This window comes from Sinohyriopsis cumingii, chromosome 8 (genome assembly GCF_028554795.1).
Source record: "Sinohyriopsis cumingii isolate HCF-2022 chromosome 8, ASM2855479v2, whole genome shotgun sequence".
NCBI lineage: Eukaryota > Metazoa > Mollusca > Bivalvia > Unionida > Unionidae > Sinohyriopsis > Sinohyriopsis cumingii.
The window spans coordinates 59,157,928-59,178,243 of NC_142968.1; the positions used below are offsets into that span (position 1 = coordinate 59,157,928).

General features: G+C 36.6%; 1 protein-coding gene across 2 annotated transcripts; it reads left to right on the top strand.

The window, feature by feature from the left end:
- The first annotated feature begins 2,109 nt into the window (after positions 1-2,109).
- On the top strand, positions 2,110-18,368 carry LOC149793623 (GTPase IMAP family member 9-like). Of its 2 annotated transcripts, none has more exons than XM_089967603.1 (3): positions 2,110-2,190; positions 8,008-8,060; positions 11,760-18,368. In XM_089967603.1, the coding sequence occupies exons 2-3, from the start codon at positions 8,024-8,026 to the stop codon at positions 12,815-12,817; spliced, it is 1,095 nt and encodes a 364-aa protein (XP_089823729.1). In that variant the 5' UTR covers positions 2,110-2,190; positions 8,008-8,023; the 3' UTR covers positions 12,818-18,368. The 2 variants fall into 2 exon arrangements, with proteins under 2 accessions (XP_089823729.1, XP_089823728.1); XM_089967602.1 differs by lacking the exon at positions 2,110-2,190 and adding an exon at positions 6,103-6,256.
- Positions 18,369-20,316: the final 1,948 nt, after the last annotated feature.

A 20,316-nucleotide genomic window follows, 5' to 3' on the forward strand; every position in this document is an offset into this window, starting at 1 on the left:
CTTTTATGGCAATTCCGCCATTGAAGGAAAGATAACACGCACAACTGTGTATCTTCCAAAACATAAAGGACAGAAGATTTATTTCATTGAGGTTTTGGTGGGGGAAGGGATTTCTTTGAAGAAAATATATTTATGTCTGAAAGAACATATCTTCTCACTCCCATTAAATGGTAGGTCCATAATGCGGCAAGTTGCATTGTGACCCATGTTGATATGGATATCCAAATATTATGACACATATTGCGAGAGGAAGAGGAAAGCAAATAGTAATAATCAAATACATTATTACAGCTGGAACATTATTTTATAGAGCATTATGTTAGCGAACTTCCTGAATGGTACATGACTCTAGCCTTTTGCATACACCTTTTGAAGAATGAATGTATGAATCTAATACATTAATTGGATATGCGAATTGGCCATACGAATTGGACAGCCCAACTACTAAGAGTAGTCCATATTCCGTACGATAATTGCTTAGCGGCAAGAATTTAAGACCGGTTAAGATGGCACCTTTTCACAACTGAACAGCTCAGATTTTGTTTGCAAGTTTTAAATCTCGTCGCGCAATATTGTATGTTATACTGTGTGTGCATCGATGGGAGTAGTAATACCTACCTGGTATTAATGGCCCATGTTAATAAATACACTCCATTAGCTTCTAATATAACGTTAAAATCTTGAGTAGTTGTCCGTTTTGACTGTTTGGTTAAACAATTTTGTACATTCTAGTTTGCTTTCCTATATAAACAGGTCTTTATTAATGCCATGCATGGAAGTACTACTATCAAATTTATGAAAGAAATTCTTGTCTTCATCTACCTATACTTGTTATTTGTTATTTAAATAGTAGTACTGCTACTAAAATCTTTATAAATCGTTATATATCTATATATATATATATATAGATATATATATATATATATATATATATATATATATATATATATATATATATATATATATATATATATAGATCACATGATAAATAACTGTCGTTTCAAGTGCACTGGATCTAGCAAGGGACTGCGTGTGTCAGGGTATGATTAAAAAAAATGCAAAAAAACCCTCATGACAACACTTCAAAACTAATTCCTAACTAGCCTAAGCGAATTCGGATCTAAATTTGTCTTTTTCAAAGGCAAATACAAAACAAAGACAAGACAAACAAAGAACACAAAGAGCGTTGAGGTTTCAAACTGTTACATGACTATTTCTACATGAATAAAAGCTTGAAAGTTTCGATGTTTCAACAACATGGCTTCAACTAGACGATGATGCTGAAAACTATTTTATATTGATCTAGAAATCGATATGCGGATTCCTATAGAACTTCTGTGATCTTACGTATAGCATTCAGTTACCTATCTACCACACGTTCGTCTGCGACCTCAGTGAAGGACCTCAGACATCTGGACAGAATTGCCCATATAACACTTGGAAATTAGTCTTGTTGAACATTTTTTTCTTCTTTTGGTCTATGTGCATGGTAGTTTTTAGGAGTGATACTGCAATATGCATCCCCTGCACCCCACCCTTCATCCGCATTGTGCATTTTAAAGAATTTGATGTGGTAATGCGTAGGTTGAGCTCAGTGGTGGTCATTTGTAAGAAAATCACTCGACAATTAAGTATTGTTATAGAATAATTTGCGCCTTAAAGGTAAAACTTTTAATCCGCGCCCTCTGTGTGTGTGTGTGTGTGTGTGCGTGAAGGCTGCTACAAATAACCACTTTAAAAATAGTGCTTAAAATATATCGTGACCATTTATAACTTATTTATCTTTTTTTTTTGTGCTTTTAATTAACAAGAGTGAAGAAAAACTATTACAAATATACAACAAAATATTGAAATTGTGCTTTTTTAACTATCATTTGTTCATGTAAATATTAAATGGGTGTTCGTCGTTTATTTACACACTTTTCTTCCCAACGTTTTGGTAATAGATACTTGCAAAGCCCTTAAAGTACTAAAATTCAAAGCGAAACTAGACTTGAAAAACAGCGGGTAATACCAGAAAGCATACACGTCTCAATCTCTTTTGTTAGTCGTTTGCATATGTCATACTTCATTTATCACGTCTATTTATACACAGTTTTTCTGAGTCGTACCCTGTACGTCATAAAAAACGGACAGACCCATCTTGGCTTCTTGCGCAAGTGTCATATCGGTAGATGTTTGTCCTTTAAGGTAAGCAGAGTGACTAATTTGATGAAATATATAGATTTTTTTAATTATTGCATAACATATTTTTATACTCTAACACTAATCAATCTGGATTTAACTAAGTCAATAAGTCTACGATACCGCATCGGAAAATTAATCTTTGGAAGAATTGGATTTTGGCCTTGAAGTCCTTGAATTTTACTTGAGTGGAAGCATACAAACTCTGACATACTCTGTGCATTTTACTAAAACGGTTTGGGGGAATACTCTCAAAGCTGTAAAAGTGAAAACGAAATTAATAATAGAGGCTGATATGGCGACAGCTGTGTCGACATGCTGACGATGGGAATGAACATTAGGCCACCATTTTGAAATGAATCGATATGGCGATAATGGGAATTGACATTGGCCTACATTTTTGACATTTGCACGGCACTATGGCGGCATAGTGAATACATAGTGTTAAAATGAGCATGATGTTTCTACTTGTCGCTATATATGGTTTTGAGTTGGGTATACCAATATGGCAACAAGGAGAAAATTAATGTTAAAGATCACCATGTGTTCAACATACATTTTGACTGGCTAACATTAAAACCTACTGACAATTACCCACTCATTTACTGACACTCACACTTACCCACCAATATACGACTGGAATGATCAAAACCCACATTTGCTTACGAACCCAATGTGTAGGAATATATACTATACACACAAACATGTAATCACACACAAAGGTAGGAGCGAACGTATAAACAGAAACACCATCACACAAGGGTAAGAGCGTTCCTCTCTCTCTCTCTCTCACTCTCTCTCTCTCTCCCAACACCCCTCCCCACACACACATTGGGATTATTGCATCATCATCATCGTCGTCGTCTGTGGCATGGTAAACATATCGAGTCTTGAAACAATGAAACATTGTCAAGAATCTCGGTGCATCATTTCTGTATTAATCAAAAACATCAAACGCTCTTACCATTTTTCTTTTCTTATTCTTTTTCTGATTATGTTTATTAGGTCTGAAGGGTTTTCGAAGTATCTTTCTGACTTGTCCATGCTGTGGCGTGGAAGAGGAATTAAAACAATGGAAACTAGTGTGAAGTCAATTTATTGGCACGTGTCGGAGATCAGGGACTTGTTGTCCTGTCTAAAACAAACATTTTTTCCCTGCTTTCTTTTGGGATTTTCTGGGTCTTTGTTGGTCGATGAAATTGTTTCCTTAAATCAAGGCATTTTCTTTTAAAGCATGCAAATCCTCGAACGACCACATGTTTCAACAAGTGTGTTAATGTACAAAAAGCCGCATTTAAGATTTCTCCAAATGATGTCCTCGTTGTCGAGCTGCTCCTCTGTGCATAGGATACGTCAGTCACAATTCACTGGAGAATCGTTTACGAATATGTAGTTTTACGCTGACTTTTCTATTACATAATACAATATTTTGCAGACGATCTCATTTTATATTGATATTCACCCTGCCAAACTACAATTTTCTAACAGAAAGATATTAAGGACGCACACATTCTCCACCTTGTGTTTCCACCTTCTTGGTAAGAAGCTATGGCAGAATCCGTTTGGAAGAACTGACTCTCATCAACAGAGCCGCAATTTCCCACTGCCTTGTAGTCGACGATATCAAAGTAATTCAGTCCTTCGCCGAATTCGGTAGGGGATCTAAATTCTTGTATAATCGGTTGTTGTTTCTGATACTTTTGGTAGGAACGAGAGCTGTGTTTCCAATCATAATCGCAAATAAACCGGGAGAAAAAGTGATGGACGGCGTTTTGTGGTCGGAGTATTCCAGTCTGAGACCATAAAAAGATGAACGGCATTCAATCAGTAGATTTTACCTGTGCTTTGACAAACTGATCGTTGAAAATATTTGAAGTTGTTTTGACGAATTTTCCAGCATTATAATATATCACGAAGGAGATTTACCTGGAGATTAGCTGGCGTTGTTTTCATTTTGGCTTCCTAAAAGCGAGGAACACTTTTGTTCAATTTTTCATATATTTGTTTTTTGGAGGATTTTTACGACAACATTAGTTTGACCCTCGACAAGATTCTAGATATTAGATAGATGAACGATTTCTACCAAAGTCACTTCCCAACGAGCTTCGTGATCTAATTATATGGACTGATGTAAAAAAAATTTGCAATGAAACAACAATGTTATTGTTGGGAAACACATGCATGGAACTATCACTAGCTTATGTTAATGAAATTGATTATTCATAGTTCGATGGTTCAAGTCTCCGGATAGTCACTCGATATCAAAGGAGAATGGATATCCAAGGGTCCAAGAGCATTGATAGTGTAACTGGAAGAACTGTGACTGGCGTTGTCAAGGCTACCCGTATTACTGTCGTTATATCTCAACAAAGGAGTGAGGATAAGTTAGCCTATAGTCAGTGAGTACAATAGTCCACAGTTGTTCATCTCCTTGCTGAAAACTAAACGTTCCAAACTCTTCTGCAATGACACACTACACCATAAAAATCTTCCAGAAAAAGACGCTTTGATATTTAAGAATACGTTCTTCACACCACACGCACTGTGGTTTATGTTTTTGTAGTTCTTGAGGGATGAACTCGGAAAAGAGTATGCAGTGTTTTACAGCATGTATATGACTTCCTTGTATTGTTCATGACATGTGAAGTTGCAATCCAAGAATCGAAACTTTGTGGATATCCTTTCCAACTGGCAGTGCGGAGAAGCTTCAAAAAGAACAACGAAGACGAGTGGTATATGTTAACCCTCTTTGACTAAGAATTCCAACGGCCCTTTTCAAGATCACACAATTCTCTTAGAAAAGAGATACTACTTAACCATTGCCAAAATATGCTTTTACGTTTGTGTATGTCTTCCACAATAACTTCAACCCCAACTCCACCGCAATCTCTTCTGTGTTATAGGATATAAGTATGTTGGGATATCTGTGAACCAATTCGCCTACCGTTGTGCGTCATACTATGTGTATAACATGCATAAATTCCTACATTTTTTGTTCGTAAGCAAGAGTGGGTGCTGGTCATATTGGTTAGTAAATGAGTGAGCAGTGGTCGATATGTATGGGTGTTGGCCAGTCAAAGTTTACGTTAAAGATATGGACATTTTCAACATTTACTTTCTCCTTTTCATCTTACAGAACCGTTTTTGTACCCAACACAAAAATATGTAGAGCGACAAGGGGAAATGTCATTAATACTACATTTTTCAATGTCAATTCACATTGTTGCCGTATCAAAATGATGGTTGAATGTCGATACTAATTTCGCCATAACTACAAACAAAAACATTAAAAGGTTGTTCTTCATTTCAACCTGATGTACCAGATCAACTCATTATTTTGTTCCTCACGTTTTGTTAAAAAAAAAGCACTGGGAAAAATCCTAAAGCTTGAAAGATAAACAGGATTTGGCGATCAACAGCAGTGAATAATGAAAGTGATACTTTCTTTTCTCAGTCCGGTGGGTTGGCTGTTCACAACCGGTTTTTATATGTTAACCGTTGTCACTCTATATCACAGTTTTCTGTACTACTTACTTCCAGAATCTACTTTGCTTTACTTCGAACGATTCAGCACATTGGAGACGAGGGACATCGTAGAACAGAGAGTATCACTAGCTTTATATATATGAGCATGTAACAATTATTCCATTTTTGAAATAAGTTAACATGCCCATTATGGACCGACGGTTTAAATTCCCGAATGGGACAGGGGCTGGAATTTTTAAATAATTCATGCCCTAATTTAAAGAAAGAATGATTCTTTAACACAGATATTCAAGTCAACAAAGGCGTCTTATATTGCAACCGTTTTAACATACATTCAGTGCTGTAAGCGAGTAAAAATAGTTTTGTTTAGTCGTATGGCACGTATCGCAGACCATACACGTAACTGATTATTCACTCTCCGTTGTTTCATGTCAGAAACCGAGGTTGAGAGGACGGGTCGGGTATGAGGCTGCTTTTGAATAGGTGGGGCTGGGGTTGACAGAATATAGTCCTGGTGGAAAAAGGCCTCCAAAAGATCAACTTTTCCACAGATCTGACATCCTAAAAATGGTTTCTTTTATCAGGAGTAAGAAATAACGTCTAAACATTGCACAAATTTGAAATTCATTTTCATTCAGTTTGTTTGTGCAATGATGCAAATAATAATAACATTGTCATCATAACTGAGGTCGATCACTATATTTAAAGGGTAGAAATTTGAAATTTATGCTGCTAACTACAGACACCCATATGAAGCAAAACTAACAACACAGGGTACCAATCTTTCAATTCAAAAGGGCTATATATCACAGCAAATAATCATTTGAAAGAAATCATATATGTATCACTACATTTGAATTGAAGTTAAGAGTAGTCGTAATATTCTGAAAGTACAGTTTACAGGTTAGACAATTAAAAATTCCTGACAAGAACATGCCCTTTCCTGCTTTCGAGTGAGGGAATAAGAGTACAGATATCTACCAATAGAGACCCGCGCAGTATTTAATAATAGATCTAACATTAAACACCCGCACACTATTTGATGTTTGGGCATTACCATATTCATCCCAAAATCAGAAAATGTCATTCTTCACTCTAGTACAAGCCTTCCTTTCTCTTCGATCGCAATAGCTGTTTTAAAACGTAAGTTATTATGAGGAATCAATGTTTATTTCTTCAGTCGCTGTGACATTCTTAGGATTAGACACTGCTTTGTGCGAAATACTTATGTCAATTCCTGGTCACTGTAATCTTTCTCTGTTACCTATTTAACCTATCTAACCAAATATATCAACAACTATCTTTCTTGCCTCGTGTGCAATCGATGTACACAATTTGGTAAAGTTTGTGCCATAAAACTGAAGTTATTGTGGAGAAATAAAAAAATGTAACAGACAAACAGACGTATGTTCATTGTAGGCTTAGCCATTCGGTTAGGATTAGACACTGCTTGTGTTATTATAGTGGATTTCAATATAGTTAGTCAAAACTGACGACGTACAAATTTATAAGTAAAATAACAATGAAAACATTCTTTCCAATCCAACGTTAAATGCATGACTCTTTTCCAATACAACTGCAGCATCATCTTCAAGTTATTGTGAGGAATCCATTTTTCTTTCTTCAGTCGCTGTGACCTTGATATTTGACCTACTATGTTCAATCAGTAGGTGTCTTTCTTCACTCAGTTACATGGAATGTACCCAGTTTGGCCTAGACAGTGGAATATAAACCAATTAATTGTTCGGAAATTACTTTTCTATTGTCGGTCACAGTCACCTTGACATATTGATCTAAAGTCTGTGTGTTTTTCTTGGCGCAAGTGAAAGCATTATATAATGTTACTCAAACTCTTGTGCAGAAACACATTTTTTTCCCTCCAATTCTCGATCACCGTAACCTTGACATGTTACCAATTTAACCAAATATATCAACAAGTGTCTTTCTTGCCTCGTATGCAATCCATTTACACAGTGTGGTAAAGTTAGTGGCATAAAACTGAAGTTATTTTGGGGAAACAGAAAAGGTTATAGATGGACAGAGTTATGAACATACAACTTCATAACATTGTAGGCTTAGCCTTTTGGTTGGGAATAAAGAATTAGACACTGCTTGTGTTATTACATTGGATTTTAAGAAAGTTAGTAAAAACTGACGACGTACAGATTTGTGAGTAAAATAACAATGAAAATATTCCTACCAATCTAACTTTAAATTCATGACTCTTTCCCAATACAACTTCAACATCATCTTTACACGTCCTTTCCTTGCAGGCGGCCATTTACATAGACCTCTACAAGATGATAATACATTATTATTATTATTATTATTTCACAGGATAAAATATCTTAAAATGGAAGAGGGTGGTAGCTACGAAGAATTTGGCACATGTAAGTAGATATCATTAGAGAAACATTTCACAGTTTGCAACTGTTGTGTCTGGGCTCATGATTCTAATGCTCTGTTCAGTTTTTCATTACAAGGATCCACTGTTTATTAAAAAAATTAAAATAGTTAAAAATTGGCCCTGAGCTTTCTATTTTGTCATAATGTTCTTACGTCCAGTAAATGACTCAGAGAGGCAATGATGAATGGGTACTTTATAATAGTTATTTCAAAATCTGCAGATATAAGTCACAGGAACGATCTTTGCAGTACATATGCACATAACGATTTCTATTAACAAGTTCCGTGTTCCATTGTTCACTCCTCCAATAACTCACCAGGAGTCAACTTCAGCTTTTCTGGGTGCAGTAAGTTACTCAATACTTTGTAAATAGTATCGAAGAAAATAACTATTGTACATGAGAATACTACACGGCAAGTTCAGTATTAAGGAACTGCATAGTGATAGTCGTATAATAATTCTACTCAATGTCATTTTGTCAGTCGCCCGTGTATGAGAGATTGGCTTACTTTTAACTATCTATATATTTCATATGTATATATTGTAGATCTTCCGGTGATTCGTCTTATTATTCATCATAACATCTGATTAAATCCTCATGAACCCACGGGGTTGTAACTTTGTTATTTCTCTCAGATATATATATATATATATATATATATATATATATATATATATATATATATATATATATATATATATATATATATATGATAACGGCGCAAATTCAAAACGGTTCCCCAACGTTTCGAGCTAAGCAAGCTCTTCGGCAGGGGAGAAAAATACACACACAGACACACACACACACACAAGGAACACTTAACACAAAATCTACGAAACATTCTGGACTCATACATGTTGGAATCACTAGGGGCAATTTACAACAAGAGATATCACAATACAATGTTTCGCAGGAATGATAGACGAGCGGGTTCTTGTATCTGTCACATAACGAAGCAGACAGTATGTTGTGACCTAGTTATAAGTTAAGAACAAAGGACGAGACACAGCGTTGTGAGCGATTAAGGACAGAAATTATATTCTGATAGAGTTATGCAGTTACGTTTTTAAAGAAAAATGCTAAAATAAATCTCCGTGGGGATAGTTAATAATAATAATAGTAATAATATTAATAATAACAAGGACCATAATATCATAAAAATATAAGAACATGGCTGGATATTTGCAGAAAATTTGCGACAGGTGCAAAATTGTCTGGCTGTAATTTGACATGGCTGCAACGGAAAGGTTAGCATTGCTCATTTAGGTCACATTCCTCATGTGTTTTTAATTGTAGTATCCAGTATCGTTCCTTACGTGTGCATTTTGTCTGTCCACCCTAGGTTAGATTCAATCATCTCGAGAGACTATACTGAATGTCCATTCAAGTTGTAGTGGTTGGCGACCATCGCGTTGATTTTGTTGCGAATTTGGCTTTTGTGATTATTCATTCGCTTTCTGAAATCAATGGTTTCGTCAACATATTGAATAGCACAGATCTTGTATAAGGAGATAGATTGTATTATTGACTGGACATTCTAACTTCTGATTGATCGTATAGCTAACTCATTTTGTGAAACTTCTGAAAGATTTGGTCTCCGTCATTTGTTTGCAAATTAGGCCATACTTGTCTTTGCAATGCTTTCTGCTGAATCTGTAGTCTGGTTTGAAGTTACTCTGGCACGAACTAGATGGTCTTGAGATGTTTAGGTCTAACGTACACACCCATAGGACCCTCAGGAAATATACTCTTGAGACGTTCAGACGATTCAGTACTGTGCCAATGCTTCCGTATGATTTGTTTAGAGAATCGGGAAGAAACGTTAGCAGAAAGAGGTTTTTCTTAGTTTTATATTTCATGAGTGTTCCTGTGTTGAGGTGTCTAGTTTTATTAATAGCCTCCTCAATGTATATACTGGGCTACAATATTATGACCACTCCGGTGGCCTAAGTGGTTAGAGCGTCCGCCTCGGATGCGGAAGGTCACGGAATCGAACACTGGCCGAGTCACACCAAAGACTTACAAAAATGTTATTAGCAGCTGCCTCGCTCGGCGCTCAGTATTAAAAAGTTAGTGTCTGGACTGGTCGGCCTGGTGTCAGGATAATCTTACTGGGTGGGACATGATGTGACATGCCTGCGGCATGATGCCCCTGTACTAGACATCACTATAAACTGGCAAACTGCAGATATCGTAGCGATATTGGAAGGTGTTAAAGCTATGTTAAAAATCCAAATCACGGACATTAGGTGCACCCAATTAGCTTAAGCCAACACCATAAAGATATAGATAACTCAAGATTTAATAGATATAAAACAATTAAATAAATAAATGGAATGAGTCTACTTAGGAAAAAATATAGTAAACACATGTTTTCAATATCGACTCAATAGCATTCTCATAGCATTTGATCTAGATGAACTCCATTTAAGATTTAATACATCATACGAATGTCTATGATTTTGTGAGAGTGTCGATCATTCAAGGGTAGTTTCTGTGGTCATTTTGCTTTCTCCTCTCTTTCCACCTCTTTACTTCTTCCCAATTCTATCCTTCCTTTCCATTTCTATTCTTTCTTTCCAGTTCTATCCAGTCTTCTCCCTTCTATTTCCGGACCGCTCCTGCTCTGGCATCCTGAAAGATTCCTTTCGAAGCTCTCAATTTCCAAATTCTTTAACGATTCATTCCGATCTCACGGACTACTCGGAGTGACTTTTCCTTTGAATCCACTTCCACCCACCCATGCTCCTTGTACATAGAACACGGCGGTCACACTCTAGACTCTAACATGTCTATCTCTCTCCGAATTCGCTAGTGCACTCCGAATGAAGCCTTCATATAGATGCTCAAGTTTTCAGCTTGAATTTTAGACCCCGCCCTCCCACCCAACCCATTCATTGTTAGCCCTCTAGGTCTAACTTTATATGAATTTACTATTGGCGTGTCAAGGTTCCCAACACCGGATGCAGAAGAACCTCACCTACGCCTCGGGCATTATGTAAGCTATGAACAAAGGATTCCGTCTCCTTGAAATAGTTTTGGCGGTCCAAGATTGCCTACAACTTACGTAGAGACTCATAATCTGTCTAATAGATTAAATTCAATAAGTAAGTTATCTGGACACAAAATTATCCTACGAGAGAGAGACAAAGACAGAGACAGAGAGAGATACCTTGGTTACTTTCTGGGAAGTGATCTGCAATCATCCTAAACAAACTTCATCAAAGATTTTCGTTCTGAATTACATTCTATCTTACCAATTTTAAACAAAATATATAAATTTGCAAAACCAGTGCGATCAAGATAAGAGCAGAGGCAGAAACTTCTACAGTAAGTGCAAAATATCAGCATGGGCCAAACCTAACGATGTATTTTGAGACGAAAGTGTCCTCGTATATTTTTTAGCTTCATCCACTCATGTTCATATTGATGGTCTTACTATTAAACATCTTTACTACAAAATCAAAATTTGCAACGCTTGGAATTGCAATATTCAGTATGTTTATGATAGTAATGTTTTGCCTCCGATTAGGTGAGTACCCTCATTTCTATCTAATAGACTCATGATGGTATTTAAACAGCGTGTCTTCAGATCAGTTGGGCTCTATATAATACAAGGCTCATAAAAATTTGTCTCACAGTTAGTTTAGAACATGATCAAGAGTTCCTTCTAACTTTCAGATGACTTTGAAGAGTACAGAATCGTTGCTTTGGGAAAGAACGGAAGTGGAAAAAGTGCAACAGGAAATAATTTTCTTGGAATTCGGACATTTCTTTCGCTTTGTTCTGCTAAATCCGTTACCCAAAATTGCCAGTATGATTCAGCTACAAGATTTGGAAAAAAGCTTGTTTATGTTGATACTCCTGGCTTTTTCGACATTGAAAAGTCGAACGAAATCATCCAGAAGGAGATAATCAAATGCATCGCACTAAGTTCCCCGGGGCCTCATGTATTTCTTTTGATGATTAAGGTGGACAGATTTACTCCTGAGGAGAAAAAGACTATTGACCTATACGAAAAGATCTTTGGAGATGAGTTTTACAATCATCTTATCGTTGTATTTACGCATAAGGACAAGCTAGACAAAAGCGGGAAATCCCTTCAGCAGTTCATTTCTGAAGCACCTTCTGACTTGCAAAATGTCCTTAGCAGAAACAACAATATCTCCATCGCCATAGAGAATGAAGCGTCTCCAGAAGAGGCTAAGGTACAGATGAAGGAGCTGTTCGATGTAATTACATTTGTTGTCGGAATGAACGGGGGGAAGCACTTCATTAACACAACATATGCAACAATAGAAGAAAGACTCTTGAAGGAGGAGGACAAGGAAAGGAAGTCACACACGGAAAAGTTGACAAAGACTATACAAGACAATATTAAAAGCATGGAAAAAATAAGGAAAGATGTCGGAGAAGAAGATGAACTTCTGCAGGCATTGGTTTGCAGCTTATCCTATAACACTGAGCCATCCTCCACGGAGGAGGCTCAATCAGCTGAAGCCAAGATTAACCAGCTTGTTAAAGAAAATGAAAAGCTCAATAATGAAATCCGTATGATGAAAGACGAGATCAGGCGCATTGAAAAGGAGTCAAAGGAACGCCCACAGAATCCAGGAAGTTTTAGAGATACCATTAGGAAAATTATTCAATCCGAAGAAGGACAGCTTGTTGTGAATTTCGTCAAGGAGCACGGACTTACCATCCTTAAATGGGGCATAATCACTTTAAAGTCTTTATGAAATAGTAATTTGAAGCAGTTCCAAAACAATGTGAAACTAGTGCCACACGAAACTTTGAAACGCTGAAAAGGAGCAATTTATTTAACAGACAGTGACTGAATGGCATTCTTTCTTGCTAATTTTTCTTCTGCAGTCTAAAATGTCTGAACATGTACCCTTTCAGAGTGTTTTCTAAATCATTTATGATCATTCTCGTGTATTTAGTCCGTCATAACAAGGACTTTTTATATCTTAAGCATGAATCACGAATCAAAAAGAATTTGAACTGTTTTGAAGCTGATGAAAATATCAAATGCAATAGGACAAAGACTGTTCTGTGTAATATGTACACATTTTTTTTCCATCAATTAATTTTTTCAGGTGTACAAAAAATTATGGGCAAAACAGATTATTGTCTTTATCATAGGTCCTAAAATTTTAATGAAAATAGATGACGAAAACAAATTATAAATTGTTGTTGACCAATAATGAGTGGTGTATGATATAAAAGGGGTTTCTGAAAATTACAGTCATTTGACTTGTACCGTTATCATGTATCCTGCAGACAGAGGCGGCGTTAGGAGTACGCGGGGCCTAGGGCCGACCATGACCGCGCGGGGCCAGAATATCGGTATCTCGATTGGTATGCTAATGCAGGCACTGACTATGTCTAGACTAGATCAACTTTCTCGACTTGGCGCACGAATTTAGTTTTTTTCATTATTCATAATTAAAAAAATCCTGTTTGTAGACAACGGTTTTTTACAATCGAAATAATAACATGACGACAATGCATTTGGCCTAATAAACTGATTATTATTGTCATTTTTCAAATAACATGAAGACACGAATTAAGAGCAATAATTTGCTTAATTGCAAGTGTACTCTGAACGTCGACTTTGCGTGAATTACGTGCGGCCTATATCATCATTTCCAATTTACCGGAGAATATAGACAAACTCAAAAGGACGACCTTAGGTCTGAAACGCGGGGCCCCCTCAAGAGCGGGGCCTAGGACGGTCGCCCCACTTGCCACCCCCAAACGCCGTTCATGCCTGCAGACACCCTCGACTTTCATCCTTACATAACAAACTTGTTTCCTCAGATGTCTCCTAACCTAGTGCATCCCTTGTGCAATTCAGTATACTTATGTCTTACAAAAAGGCATCAGTGTTTCCCGCCGTCTTAGAAGTTAAATCTTGGTCATTATAAACCTGACGTTTTCACAGGCAATAGAAAATGTTTATGTTAATTTTTTTTATCTAACTATCCCTCCAACAAACGTAGTCACAAGATGAAAGTGTTATTAGGGCACTGCTCCAGGAAGTCGTATGAGACACTATACTAATCACCTGGTCGGTCCATCAGTTCATCCGTTAACATTTTCTTTTCCGTAGATAATTGTACTGAGTATATTGGATGTCAACCAAATATATCATTCAGGTATTTATTGACAAGACATAGGAAGAGTTTGATTATCAGTCTTCCAGGTCATTATTTAGCCCATGATTGCATATCCCCCCGTTGCCGGTCCTCAAGACTTGGATTTCAACCAAGGTTGACATGCAGCTTTCGATTGAAATATGAGACCTTGAAAGATTTCCAAACGTTCCACAACATCATTTGCAAGAGTTGTACCAACTGAGTTTATGTTCTCTTGCCTTTTGGTTCTGCGGCCTTTGCTTTACAAGAATGATTGATTTCCAGCTCAGTTTGACATGATTGATACCGCTCTACTATAAGGGATTGTGTTCTTCTACACCATGCATATGTTATATTACATGCATTTAAACAACAATGTCATGCATAATTATGTGATGCACCAAAAGGTTGATACAGCTAAAGCTTATCTTATTAAGTCTTTCTCATGATGAACGTACGAATCCTGGTCCCAGAAATGTAAATTATCGAGGTGAAACTAGTGGAAACCCTGTTACATACACGAACAGTGTATATACCACGATATATGTCATACATATCGGTTTGTGGAGTAACTCTTAGGGATATAAAGCATCTTTAAGTGCATGTTCAGATGCTTGGAAAATATTGCCTGGGCATATACTGTCTTTATTCGAAATAACAAAAATTCCAAATAGAGATAGACAATATACATTTGTGGTGTATGAACTATTTCATAATATACATAAATGTTGATTATTTCAAAGGTATTGAGAGACACTAGGCGCTGTTTATAATTTTAGAATTTCTAAGCAGAGTTTTAAATTTTGCACTCAGTGTTATGACTTAGGGACCATAGACAGACAGACAGACAAACAGACAGACAGACAACGCGAAATTCCTTAGCACCAAAATTCATTCGAAAATACTTCGCTCTTCAAAATCTTTCATTGATTTTTTTTTCAGTTGAGAACCTTTAAACTTACATAAATTTTAACCTTTACGATGATCAGCTGAAAACTGACCTATCTGTTTCCATAATCCTATGATACAACACCCGCCAGTCCGTGGCGAATCGAGAAATATCATGGAGATGGTGGTGGGTACGTAACACCTAGTATCAGATGGGGATCAAGGGGTGAAACGCCCTGAAACTCCTGCATTTTCAGCGTTTCCAAGATTTAATTTAAGCATCTAACTCTAAAGAAAACATACTCTGGAAACGTTACGCTTGTTTGACGCTTATCCTTTTTTATACAAGGAATAGCGTGAGGAGGCAGCCGGCTCCGTCCACTCCTATCCCCTAGATGGACATCTGTTTTGAGTTTTAGATATATATATATATATATATATATATATATATATATATATATATATATATATATATAGCATGAACCATCTGCTTTGTGGTATTGAAAACTGTTTGAATATTTAAAGCTGTCACAATACTACAAATGGATACATAATATCAAAGTTACTTATTTTCTTCTATGTATGCCTTTGTTTTACATTGCTGAATGTGGCATACCTTTAATATCGAAGTATTGAAAAATGTATGAATATTTAAAGCTGTCACAATACTACAAATGGATACATAATATCAAAGTTACTTATTTTCTTCTATGTATGCCTTTGTTTTACATTGCTGAATGTGGCATACCTTTAATATCGAAGTATTGAAAAATGTATGAATATTTAAAGCTGTCACAATACTACAAATGGATACATAATATCAAAGTTACTTATTTTCTTCTATGTATGCCTTTGTTTTACATTGCTGAATGTGGCATACCTTTAACATCGAAAAAAAACTAACTCACAGAACAGAACATTTGTTGTACATTTTATCCCAAATTTGCTTTGTTCCATTCTTTTTTCACCTTTATCAAAAGTAACTATATTTGCTGGAACATACGCATTGATTTTGGTAGTCTCTTGAATTTGCATGTTCTTATTCTTCTTCTTTCTTCTTTGCTAGTTTAGTCCATGGAATAATATTAAGTGTTGTACGTGTAGAGCTTGTAAGCTAACCCATTTGTGGAACATAGCTGTTAGTGTCCGTATACCTTACTTATGTTTCCATACAATTGTTTTTTGCCCATTACAAATTTTGCTTGCTACTATTACCACTGGTACTTGACCGCTCCGGTGGCCTAGTGGTTAGAGTGTCCGCCTCGGATGCGGGAGGTCGTGGGTTCGATCCCCGGCCGAGTCATACCAAAGACTTATAAAAATGGTACTAACAGCTACCTCGCTTGGCGCTCAGCATTAACAGGTTAGTGTTAGGACTGGTCGGCCTGGTGTCAGGATAATATTACTGGGTGTGACATGCTACATGTCTGCGGCATGATGTCAAAGTGCTAGACATCACTATAAGCTGCCACAATGCAGACATCGTAGCAATATGACTGAAAAAATTGTTAAAGCCATGTTAAAAATCCAAATCACACACACCACTGGTATTGAGACGATGACGTAAGGCGGCAACATTAACATTAAGTGAGGGTTGAATGTTAATAGTAGTTGCAGTATGGAATGATTGAAGAATGGATGGACGGACGGATGGATGGATAGATAGAGCAATAACGGGAAAAGATGTAGGCATATAAGTAAGGAAATATAAATTTGGTTTTAAACAAATTATATTGACATATATACAGCACATGGGGTCGGGCTACAAGTTCTCATACTTAGAAACATCCCTCCCCCCATATACACAAGTAGGTACATGAAAAGTGCCAGGAACTAACAGTACATGTGTATGCTTATGCGTGGATCAGAAACGCGGTGCATTAATACAAATGGATATCGAAAATTTCATTGTGTTCGAAACGGTAATACAAAATAAGCGTATAACAACTAATTTAAAGAAGAGAAAGGGGTAGGACGGGTACTGGACATCGCTAGCCAAGAGCCCGATAACCCATTGGCATATCGAACAGATATTTCTAAGGTTCTGGTCTGTGATATTCATTGGATGCGGCGGCAAAAATTAAGTTGTTCAGATCTGCACATCGTTCCTACGTGATCGAGACAAGGGGAGTACAAAACTTGAATGGACTGATAAATATAGTATTGGTCCGTGTTCGCACAAATACCTTACACTCAAATACACCTGTAATGGCTTCCCTCTGGTACATAGTCATACTTTCAATGTTAAACTTACAAAGTATTATTTTTAGGTTAATTGCAACCACCGTTTTCGGCGGATGTATAATGCACCACGCTATTAGTTAGCTGGCATTATATACTAAGGGAGGCCAAAGCACCAATATAGCTGTTCGATCCGCTAAGGTGTAGATAGGGTTGTCGGAGCCTTGGCTAGCGAAGATGGGTACAGGAGGTATATCATGCCAGTAGTTAATTTGTCTTAAACGATCATTTAGTATCTTTAATACAAGTCTGGAAGATTTCAAAGATACGAGTGTTTAGGTCACTTGATAGCTCTGCTGATCCAAACAGCATTGCGTGTGTGTGTGTGTGTGTGTGTGTGTGTGATTTGTAATGTAGCTTTAACAGACGTAGTCATATTGCTTCGATGTCTGCAGTTTATAGTGATGTCTAGCACTGGGGCTTCATGCCGCAGACATGTAGAATCATGTCCCACCAGTCACAATATCCTGAGTCCAGGCCGACCAGTCCTCCAACTCTAACCTCTTAATGCTGAGCGCCAAGCGAGACAGCTGCTAGTACCGTTTATATAAGTCTTGTGTTGTGACTCGGTCGGGGTTCGAACCCGCGACATCCTTATCCATGGCGGACGCTCTAACCACTTAGCCACCGGAGCGGTGCAATACTTTTGTACTAACAGCAATGAATAATTGGTTTAAGCAATGCATTAGCCATAGTCTTGGTTCTGTATGTTTCTTGCAAATAAAGACATAATGGTAGATGGTCTCAACGTCCTCTTGTCATGTGCACAATGGGCTATCAGCGAGACAATATTAAATAATGTTTTACCGGATGCTGCAAAGTGTTCCAAATTTTTAATGTGGAAGATGTATAAAAATTTCTGTAGATTTCTAGTCCGTTATGTACTTGCTGTAAATTGTTTTTTTTTTTTTTTAAATTTTATTTCTCTAATTATATTGAGTTGTGTGTCCAACTAACGCATGTATAAGATCTTGGAGGTAAGAGGGAGAAGAACCATATACAATTTTGTGAAATATACAGAGATTACGAATTTGTCTTCTTTCCGATAATGGTTGCCAACCGATTTCTCTGTAAACATTGCTAGTAGAAGCGCTAGGGGTGAGTCCAGTTAACAATTATTACTGCTTCAAGTTGCTGTCTGTCCAGCGGCAGAGCAATTATCCCATATTATATCAGAACACTCTAGGACAGGGTGTACATAAGTGAAACAAATTCTTTCTGGTTTTCGCCCTAGATTGTACTTAATAGACGTCAAAACGTTTAGCGTTCTAGATGCGTGTAAACATATATTATCAATATGTTTTAAAAAGTTACCAGAGTTAGTAAATATCAGACGAAGGTGTTTGCAATGCTAAACAATATAGCTCATTTTGAAACTCAAGCTTGGGAAAAAACTTTATCTAATAAATCTTTTCCGAAGAATTCTTCACTGTTAAGTCCCAGCTTTAAAAAATCTGATTGGGTACATTTCACAACACATAAACCTCAAATAAAACAACACAGCAACATAATAATAATAATAATAATAATAATAATAATAATAATGAAGAAGAAGAAATAGTACCGGCACATACAAATATTGATATAAAAACTTTTCTAACAAATGTCCGATGATTATAGGGTTGTTTAAAAAATGTTAGAACAAGGTAACTGTTTTTAAAAAAGTGATATCGTTAATTCAATAATAACAGATTAAAATTTTTTATTAATCATTCAATAATAACAAACAAAAGCCACTGCAAATAAATGAAAGATTTTATTCTATCCGAGTTCAACATCAGATGGGTATAGAAGATTCGTTCATACCAGCTTGACCTTATTCAACACATCCATATCATTTGGTATTTTTTGTTGTTGTTGTTGTTGTTTTAGGGTTTAACGCCATTTTTCAGCACAAGATAGGCTATACATGGCGGCCAGTCTAATTGGTGGAGGAAGAACCCTGGAAAACCCAGGGAAGAACCACCGACCCACGAGAAGCTACTGGCAGGCTTTCCCACATACCCACGCTAGCCGAGCCTTGGACTCGAACCTACGCAGACAGAGGTGAGATGGCAGTGATCCGGAACGGTGAGCGCTTTAGACCACTCGGCCACTCGGGGCCCCCCATTTGGTATTTTAAGGGCTATTGGTAATGAACAATTCAACATAGCTGGCGGGGATGGTACTCTGATTGTGAAGAAATAATGGTAATAGCCATGTCTCATGTCCCATTTTCTTTCAGTTAAAAAACCATTTAGCAGTGAATGAATGAAAGAATAACTTGTAATAAAAACAGTTATACACTGTTTTGTCCACAGACTTTGATGCAATGTACAGCAATATGGAGTATGTATATAGTGAATAATTATGAATGCTAAATGTAGTGGCAAAGAAAAGTGGATTTTGAATAAAACTTGGAGAAATTGAACACGAACTTTTCTGTATATACTGTTTGCAAATAAAATGTATTCTATTCAGTCCTGAATAACACTGACAGTATTTCCTAAAAAAAGGTACGAAGGTCTGTATTGGCCATAAGGAACATAGTATGATAAAGAAATGAACACAGTTCTCCATGAATTTTGGTAATAATAATAATAATAATAATGACATAATACATTATGATGATCACCAGGATGAAGAGTCAGAATATTCATATTCTTTATTCATGTCTTTTTGTACATGCTGAAATGGTAATTAAATTTTCCAAACCTTATTTAGTACTGAATCTTGAATTTAAATCTTAAACCACTTTCTTGATATCCTAATAATGCATTGAAGGCAAAAAGTACGAAATCTGAGACTTTGGTCTAGTATTTTCCCTTTATGTAGGAGGCCAACCACATGTAAATGCCTCCTTTTATCCTGGTTTCTATAGCCCCCATATCTTTGCAAATTACTATAGTGTACAACGAAAAAGTTAATGTATCCAATGTTCAAATATCAACACCAAAAAACATAAATAACTAGCTATCACAAATACAGAA